The 10100-nt window shown below is 36.5% G+C and overlaps 1 protein-coding gene across 2 annotated transcripts; it reads right to left on the bottom strand.

Annotated features, from left to right (window-relative positions):
- Nucleotides 1–605: 605 nt before the first annotated feature.
- srsf6a (serine and arginine rich splicing factor 6a) lies at nt 606–10036 on the bottom strand. Of its 2 annotated transcripts, none has more exons than XM_022676780.2 (6): nt 9853–10036; nt 8005–8168; nt 4917–5032; nt 3818–4023; nt 3005–3070; nt 606–1734 (listed from the first exon to the last, which is right to left on the bottom strand). In XM_022676780.2, exons 1-6 carry the CDS (start codon nt 9957–9959, stop codon nt 1248–1250), a joined length of 1146 nt encoding a protein of 381 aa, XP_022532501.2. In that variant the 5' UTR covers nt 9960–10036; the 3' UTR covers nt 606–1247. The 2 variants fall into 2 exon arrangements, with proteins under 2 accessions (XP_022532501.2, XP_022532500.2); XM_022676779.2 differs by having other exon boundaries at nt 2993–3070.
- Nucleotides 10037–10100: the final 64 nt, after the last annotated feature.

Below are 10100 nucleotides of genomic sequence, written 5' to 3' on the forward strand. Positions count from 1 at the left end.
AATAATAATAATAATTATAATAATACACATACATTATACACACACACACACATATATATATATTATAATGTTTATATAATAATTTATACATAACTGGATCAAAGAAATTTGACTTCTGCTTTGTACAAGACAATAAATTACAATGCCTTTTTTGTTTGTAATATTCTCATTTACTGTCTTATAATAATTGATTACATTAAAATTGTAATATTAAACAAAATACAAATAAATAAAAAGATAAGATAAAAGCTAAGAGGCAACAAAATCTTACACATGTATTATGATTATGGTTAGTGAGTATTATGGTTAATTTTATTTTATACACTTTTTAAATAACATAAATGAACACAAGGTTTTTTCCTTACCATGAGAAGTTGGACCATAGCTCTTAATGCAGTACAGATCTGCAACACTGCAGTTTTTAACTGTAACTCCTGACACCTGATAAACCTGATCCAGAACATTACCTCAAATGTTACACACAGATTTGCTGAAAATGAAATTTTCCCCCAGTTATGAAAATCTCCTCCACACTCCTGCTCTAAAGGTACATAGAAAAAATTAAACATTTACAATCAATGGAAAACAAAACAAGACCACTAAAATTGTATCAACGAGGACTTTTAATAAAATGAACAATAAAAATGGACTGCCCGCACTTTTTAATTTAAGACATCACATCAGGAACGCAGGTGGGATTAATGCTTTAACAGGACGTGATCAATCCAAATAAATAACGAAAGAAAACCAAACACAAGGTGTGTGTTTGATGGAAATGACAACGCCACAAGACAGTTCATCATATTATTCAGTTATATTAGTTGTTACTGCAAGTTTTTTTTTTCCTTTTCACTTTTTTAAATCTGAATTGAGAAAAAGAATGTCTAAATGGGCAGAACAGCATCAGCAAATCAAGTCAGAACGGGCCAATCACGTCAGGTTATGAAGAGGGTTATAATATCATGACTTTTGCTGCTGATGAATTGTTTTGCACAACACAGAACTAAGCTGAGAATATGTTTAAGTGTAGTAAGTCTGCTCATGCAATGTATAAAACACCTAGGCTACCCGGTTTAAATGTTTAATGATCCCGCCTCCACCAAATGTAAGACAGGTTTGTTTTTTTTGTTTTTATTTATTTATTTATTTTTTTACAACTGATTAAATGTTTGGAAGAAAAATAAAACGAAAAAAAAAAAAAAAAATCCCCCTTTACTACACTGTTTCATGACATGTGCCGTACCAATCTAGTCCTGGGAGGCGGACCTAGATCTAGATCTGGACCTGGATCTGGATTTAGAGTGAGATGCGGTTTTGGATCGTGAGCGTGATCGAGAGCGGGAAGCTCGTTCCGGAGACTTTGAGCCGCTTTTCTCGGCCTGGGGAGACGGCGAGCGAGAGGCGGACTTGTCGCGCTCTTCGTTGCCGTTCTCAGCAGGTGAGGCAGTGCGACTGCGGGACTTCTTACTGCTGGATTTCTCCTTGGACTGGCCGCGAGACCCACGCTCAGACTTCACCTTGGAGGTGCTCTTGGAGCGAGACTTGCGGGTGTCAGAGCGAGAGCGGGACTTGCGGCTAGCCGACCGGCTGCGGGACTTGTGAGTGCGGGAGCGAGAGTGAGACTTGCGAGAGCGGGACTTGCTGGAGGGAGATTTGGAGCGGGACTTGCGGCCTGAGCGGGAGCGGGACTTGTGGTTGGACCTGGAACGGGAGTGGTGCCGGCGGGAATGAGACCTGTGGAAAAAATAAAACATAATTTTTATTAATCATATATATATATATATATATATATATATATATATATATATATATATATATATATATATATATATATATATATATATATTTATATATATATATATATATATAAACATAACACATTAAATAAACAGTGTGTGTATGACATATCTTGTCCTTTCAGTAATATAATTCTAAAGGACATCTGGACAATATTTAAAGAGCCACTAAACTAAACTTTAACTATATTTATTCCATTAATAACTGAAATATGTTAATTTGAAGTAATAAAACGTACCAGTCCTGCTTAACCCTTTCAGACCCTGCATCCATTACACAATGGACATCATATATGAATGATCCACATCATCATATCATATGAACCAGCCAATGAAACGCTTAGCTTAGCCTCACCAATGCACTGGGAAAAACATCAACACAGACATAAAGGGTATGGCAGTACCTAAAGCAAAGAGCCAATGAGGCAAAGTGAGAGATAATTTTTAATATTTTTAAGTGATTTAGAACACTGGTTTTAAATTGTTGGTTTTACTGTTTAAGTAAATATCAAAAAATAAAAAATGTTAAAAGCAATTCAATATTATATATATATCAATCACTGGGACATAAATCAGGTCTGAAACACACTTTTATTGTGGTAATCTCAGCCTCTGCAGCACCCTCTCAGGTTTAACTGTGCTATAGGTGTGGGTAATGTGTCCATCTACTTTGGAACGCAGACACATCACAATATGCAGATCAATTAATCAATAATACCTAAACCTGATGAACTGAGATGGTGATTTGAGGTGATTTAATTGGGATGAGCTGAAGCTTCACAGCGTGAAGGAAAAGCAGCATCTATTGTTCAGCATAACCATTTTCTGTTCACTAAATAATCAGACACTTTCAAAGGTATTAAACTAAGTAAGTTGTAAGCTACAATATTTATTAGAAATTATATGTGCATTGTGGGAATTTATAATTTTTCTCATAAAATCAAAATGGCCAATATATTGAATATAAAAATATATAAAATATAAACAGGGATCCATTTCAAATCACACTTATTATTTATATACTCTATTGCTTGCTGACATTCATTACAGGGTTTATTATTACAATAATTATTATCCTATTATCCTGTTTGTTTTACTGTTACCCAAAAGAATTCAACCAATGCACGAATGTGATGGCACATAACCTTTCTAAACCTTTAGCACTCTATAAAACACAAGTGGACCAGTATTGTAACCTTGAGCGAGACCTTGATTTGCTCCGGGAGTGGCTGCTTCTGCGGCTTCTGCTGTGCGAGCGGCGGCGGCTTCGGGACCTGCGGACAAGAACCAGGTGAAATCAGAACTACAGCACCTCAGCTGTCTATCCCCGACCAGTAGTGATGCCTCACCCTAAGGAGGGTAAAGACTAGCACACACCTCCTTTGACACATGCGAAGTCAGACTCCGCCTTTTTGAGCTGCTGCTGATGCAGCATTGCCGAGTAGCATCACAGCGCTAACACTCGAAGGAAAGCGCAGCAACTCGGTTCTGATACATCAGCTCACAGACGCAGCCTTGTGCTGATCAACATCACCCTAGGAGTGATGAGGAGAAAGAGCACCATCTACAGTACCCACTCAGAGAGAACAAGGCCAATTGTCCTCTCTCAGGGCTCTGGCAGCTGATGACAAGCTGCATGACTGGGATTTGAACTAGCACTTTAGTCCACAGGACATTCTTGAAATAACAGCAGAAATTCATCCCCAGATAAGAGGCCACCTTTTAAGTTACTACATGATTCCTTATGTGTTTCTTTATAGTCTGGATGACTCCAGCATTTATTTACAATGTAGAAAAATAAATTGGTACTGTATATCTATTAATAACTGGAATATTGTCTGAAACTAATCAGATATTTTCTTTAAAATTAGCTACTTTTAATTAAATGCCTTATTAATGATCTATGGACTTTTAAAACACCCTACTACCCCATAAAACACACAGCTTTCACCACCTCATCCAATCAAGACTTTTCTGCTGCTGTTATTGTAGATGAATATCGACAGGCTCTGTAATCGTACCTCGAGCGACTTCCAGAGTACGAACGGCGAGAGCGGCGCGCCTTGTCCTCCACCAGGCGGATCTTCCTGCCGTTGATGTCTGTGCCGTCCAGTTTCTCCAGAGCTCTCCGCATGTCAGACTGGGAGCGGAACTCGATGACCCCCTCGTTGGTGCGCTCCTTATGGGCATCCGCATAGGTCACCTCCCCGGCCTGACGCATGAAGTCCTGATGAACAACACACACTGTTAACTCAGCACACAGCAGTGTCACTTTTATATTGTGGAGTAGTAAGGATGCACCAAAATAACTAAAATATTAAACACTTAGCCAAACACTAACACACACAACCAAACACACAACAAAGGCTGAAAACTTAAACTAAAATATTTGGGAAAAGTGCCTTTATTTTTATTTTATTTTGATTTTCAGATGTTCAGAATTCTTTGTAGCTAAGGTCTAGAAAATCATCTTTTGTCCTTTGTGAATCAATTCAGAACCATTAAGATGCATGTAAAGCCTTATTCGGACAGTACTAATTTTTTCAGGGGTATTTTTCTCTTTTATGGGGGTCCTCTGTGATTGTATTCCCATCCGGAACGAACATGTAACGTATTTTTCTCAGACAGATGCACATCTCTGAGTTCCGTCTCCTCACATTTAATAAAATAGCTATTTGTCCACTGCCGCGCACCGTAATTACACTTTCGGCGGGCGTTTTCCATGGAGATTCATGTTTAAAACACAACAGCAAGTATAAATGGAGGAGCTACTGAACGCGATGTCATGTGACCGAGAAAACCAAAAAAAACTCACTGGTCCTCCTGTTTTTTTCAATTGCAGTCTGGATGCAGGAGTTTTATCAGTATCACTGAGAAACGAATCCCCTTCCGGATAGGGCTTAAGAATTAAAAAACAAAATCCAACCCCTAGTTTTAAGCATATAGGAGCAGATGTTTTAATGTTTTTGGGTCAGAAGAAGTGTATGAACATGGAGACCTTTAGCGCTAAACTAATTTGCCACGGGGATGGAAATCTTGGGTGGTAAATAAAAAAAGGAAACACTGAGATTACAGTATTTGTTCTATTCTAATTTAAACCGCATCAGATTCCCACTTTACCTTCAGGTCCTGCCAGCTGCAGCGGCTGGAGAGATTCTCCACAATGAGGCGGTACTCTGTGCGAACCGGAGGCCCGTACTTATCCCTGCCAGAGCGACTCCTGCTGCTGTATCCACCTTCAACAGACAGGAGGAGAGAGGGAGCGGCAGTCAGAGAGAGACGCTCCTCTCGGGGAGGAATTCACTCAGAGCCTAAAGTCATACAGTGATGCTGGCAGCAGCTGCCTTCTGACAGTGTTCTGTTGCTGCTTATATAGCAAACCTGTTCTCACTCAGGCTCAGGCATGAGCTCTGTCTGCTGCCTCCCAGACATGGCATTACTATTAGGAACAGGGATATAGGAATTTATAAAAAGAGACACAGAGCTGATCAGACAAGGAACTGAGGTTAATCTGTCAGAGAGAAGCATGGCAACTGGCTGCATAGAGAATCTAGTACATACACATTGAATTCACATTCACACACACAATTCAAGACATGTTTTTCTCCCTGGTCTGTAACATCACTGACCACATACAGAACAGTAAAGCCTAGCCGAGAATACCTCCCATTCACAGATTGCTTTTTACATCTTTGCCTAGAGGCTTTTCCATATCGACAACATAATAACTAGCATTCCTCACCATCACCCCTGGTCTATTGGCAAAAGGCTGCGGTCATCTTGGCTTCCGGTTAGGTCAGCCAAAGCATCAAGGGGCAAAGGTCACACACACATTGTTAGGTGAAGGCCAAGGCCAAACCGGTCAGGTAGTCATCTTAGCCACAACGAACTCGGACTCAGCCTCAGCCCCCACTGGACTCTTTCAAATTGAAACATCAAGGTCTCTGTTACTGTGGCAATCAAACTGGAAATAAAATTGCAACTTTTAGCAGTCATACATAATAACCGACATTTAATATGTTTCCACTGGGATACAACATGAATTACATACAAAACAGTCACATCAGTTACAAAAAAAAAAAATATGCTGGAGAGATTATTTTTTGTTGTTTTTTTTTTAACCTCCTTCTAAAATAAAAAAAAGAATAAAATAAAACATTTTATAAAACAAGACTTTTCAAAAGTTTCTAATTCAATTGAATTTAATTTAAGAATGCAATGGAACACAAAAAAAAAACGTATTAAATAATATTTATTATTATTATATACATTTGACTAGGGGTTAGGCCTGTGACAATAATTGCAATATCAATTTGTCGTACAATAAATGCCTCAATATGACCTCAATAATTTTTGATAATCATGATCTTGTCTATTTTGTGTTTATTTGTATGTTTGTTCACATATAAAACAGTGAACAGTATTTTAGCAAATCATGTTTCAATAACTGTGGCTCCATAACATACATACAGTGTGGACTAAAGTAGGTAAGGAAATAAGCATATAATAATAATAATAATAATAATTCCCAAACTAATTATAATAAATGATTTATAAAAATTTTGTTGGCTTTAAAAAAATGTATAATTGCTTTTTTATGCTATTCTTTAATTATTTATGTCACTATGTCTCTTTAAAACGCACTGAGACACTTTTTTTTATTACAAAAATATTGTGTATCACAATAATTTCTGGGACAATATATCACCCACAAAAAATTATCGTGACAGGCCTACTAGGGGTGTAATGGTACATGCACAGTATTTAACAGTATCAAACAGTCGAAGTACGGAGTCACGGTTTGGTGCGTGCAGTCACATGGTAGATACATGGTACACAATATAAGGCTAAATAGGGTAAACTGTGGGGCTGCACAATTTGAGCAAAAAAAATAAAAATAAAATCTAATTGCGATTTTTTCAGAGAATATTGAAGGAAAAAAAATGCGTTAAACCCTACACCTGTTTTAGTGGTTAACATATCTAACAAATATAACTATAAACTTCTTTTCACATAAAATATTCCCAGGGTTCTCAGATTAAATGCAGACGTCATTTTATTTTAAATTTCAGGGAAAAAAAATTATCAAAAAGTGTTGCAGCTTTTATATATTATTGGAAAGAACTAACTAAGACATAAATATTAAGACATTGCCACAACGAAGATTCTAGCTGGGATTAAAGGGAAACTTAACGTGAAGCACAGCTCTGGCATGTATTTGTTCCACTTAAAAAGCGCAAACAGTTCAGACAGATGCCAGATATTATGGACCAAAATAAAAAGCTGTTAGCTGTTTTATTTGCATGGTATCGTGGCAAAGGATACTATAGAGGGATTGTGTGCAAATACTCATATATTCATAAGGTCCAAAACGCAGCACAAACCAAACTGTGACTCGTGTGTACCATTAAACCCCTACAATTTACTTAATATTTTATATTCTTAAATCTTTCATATCAGTCAGTCTCTAATATCAATTTAGGTAAACGTAAATCAGTCATTTTAACATATTAATAATATTTTACTCTATATTACAAATAAATTAATTATCTTTAAAAGAGGCATCATATATCATAATTACGTTTATCGGTCCTCTTTTATTATGTTTTGAGATGTTTCCAGTTAAATCATTAAGAATGATGATTTAGGTGCAGATAGAAATAAGATATAAAATTAAAGACGGTTAGATTTCTTCAATCAAGAAAAATTAATGAATTAATTTTAGTGGCTTTTTCCATTCCCAAATCAAAAAGGCATTAAAAGCAGTAGCACAACAAATATAATAAACATTTTTGCTGTGTTTCTAATGTGTGTACTATCTAGAAAAATGCATTTAAACTACATAAAGCAACAATATACTATTAATATAAAGAACAATTATAAAAACTTAAAAAAAAAAGGTTCTTAAAATCAAGTGCAGGAAATTCGCAGTAGTATAAGTTAAACAAAAAAAAAAACAGCCAAATAAGTTGTACTAAAGTGGCCTAGACTCAAAAGTTTGGGACTTTCTTTCATTTAATTCTCAGAATCCTTCAGTTACTGTTTATAATAAAGATATTTGGGTTGTTTTATGTGCTATAAATCATTATTAAACCAACCCTAAGTTATTTAAAATACATATCATTTTATAAAACTGTAACTATTAAGCAGAAACTCACATCTAGCTTTAAAAGAATACTTATATCTTCACACTGTGGAGCACACTTACTGCGACCTCCTCCATAATAACCCCCTCCACCATATCCATCGCGGTCCCGCCGGGGTCCCCTCGCATGCTCCACCATCACCCTCTCTCCACACAGCTCCTTCCCGTTCAGCTCGTACACGGCGTCGTCCGCGTCCCGCGTGTCCTCGAACTCCACAAACCCGTACCTGCAACAGTATTATCACATTAAAACAGAATATACCTCAGATATGCCGCTGCATGCTTTATAATTTTAGTACTGTGGAGGAGATGCCTGGCAGTGTGGCCTGTTGGGATTTCCTATAGTTTCTACAGAAATCTATTAATTCCAAATGAATAAACTAGTGCATCTCAAAAATCAGAATTAGAATATTATTGCAAAGATACTTTATTTCAGTAATTCAGTTCAAAATATAATATAGATGTATTACACACAGAGTGATCTATTTTAACTGTTTATTTCTTTTATTGTTGATGATTATGATTTACAGCCAATGAAAACCCAAAAATCAGTGTCTCAGAAAATTAGAAACTTATTATTTAAGACCAATTGGTACTTTTGGCAGTGTGGGCAGCGATTCCTGCTGGAAAATGAAATCTGCATCTCTATAAAATTTGTCAGCAGAGGGAAGCATGAAGCATGGAGACTAGGGTACCAGGTCTGGGTAATTATCATGCGCTACACCAATAGAGTCCTTTTTTTTTTTGCTGTTTTTAGCAAAAGAAAAATTCACACTTATCTCATTTCTCCTTTATATATATATATATATATATATATATATATATATATATATATATATATATATATATATATATATATATATATATAAAACATATCGTTTATTTTACTTTAATCCTGGATATATTTGCATTATTATTAGTATCATGACTGATCATTATGGATCACTGACTTCTGTTACAAATCTGATAAAATTCTTGTATTAGTTTAATATCTCAGTTAGGGGTGTATATCATATCATATTGTATGCAATAATACACTAGGGGTGGGCAATATTATATCGTATACAATATATCGTGACACAGAAATATCACGATATTAAAAACTCATACTGTGATAATAGAGATGTTCTGTCTAAAAAGTAGTCTATTATTTACTGTGAAGCTTTAGGTGTATTTATTGTATAGTTGTTTTAGTTTGCAGTTTATATGCATGCACTAAATATTCTGCAATATTATTTGCTGCATTATATAATTTTATGCAATATTATTTATTTTGCCACATTATGATTATTCTGTTATACTATTAAACTATTTTCTTGAAATGAATTCATTATTTTAGTTTTCCTTTATCGCCAAGTATATCGTTATCACAAACATATCACCCCTATAATACACTTTAATTTTTTTTTTTTTTTTGGTGTTTTATCATATCACCAAGAGTATCGTTATCACGAAAATACCATATAATATCGTGATATTATTTCAAGGCCATATCGCACACCCCGATATGATATGCAATTTCATATATGTTATTTATTATAATAAACTATTTACAAAATTTAAATATTTTTACATTATATAAACTATAATTTGATGGCCTGCACTTTTTAAAAACGAATATAAAGCGAAATTAAACATTTAAATCGGGATTATAAGTGAATAAAATAGGAGAATCTTAAGTAGGACACCGAAGTTCCCGAATTTTCCGTTCCACCTTAACAAGCCCATGTATCGCAATGCACTATTTAAGGTAGAATTGCTAACTCGCGTCCCGCCGCGCTGCTGATATTCTCGCTTATATAAGGCAGGAGGTTGTAGTGTTGTATAATCCGCGGTTCTGGCCGCGGCGAAATCGTGCAGCGCCACGCCGCGCTGGGGCTCTCCTGCAGCGGTAAGAGTCGGTGCGGTTACCCGTTCTTCAGATCCACCTCCAGCAGCTTCCCGTAGCCGCTGAAGAACCGCTGGATGTCCTTCTCCCGGACGTGGTAGCTCAAACGGCCGATATAAACCCGTGGCATGTCGGCAGCAGCTTCAGCACAGGCCCGCAGAACCAGAACCGCGGCCCAAAGACCCCCACCACCACCAGGCTCCGCCCACTGCTTCCCCCAACCCTTCAAAATTAAAGTCTGACTCCTACGCTACAATACATACACCACTAA

This window comes from Astyanax mexicanus, chromosome 13, assembly GCF_023375975.1.
Source record: "Astyanax mexicanus isolate ESR-SI-001 chromosome 13, AstMex3_surface, whole genome shotgun sequence".
Classification (NCBI taxonomy): domain Eukaryota; kingdom Metazoa; phylum Chordata; class Actinopteri; order Characiformes; family Acestrorhamphidae; genus Astyanax; species Astyanax mexicanus.

Bases quoted from the DNA above. Each gene is read 5' to 3' on its own strand.
- srsf6a (XM_022676779.2), bottom strand. From the start codon at position 9,959: ATGCCACGGGTTTATATCGGCCGTTTGAGCTACCACGTCCGGGAGAAG. The intron at 8,169-9,852 runs GTAACCGCACCG...ATACTGTTGCAG, and splicing joins GAGGTGGATCTGAAGAACGG to GTACGGGTTTGTGGAGTTCG. The intron at 3,071-3,817 runs GTACGATTACAG...TCTTGTCCGCAG, and splicing joins TACTCTGGAAGTCGCTCGAG to GTCCCGAAGCCGCCGCCGCT.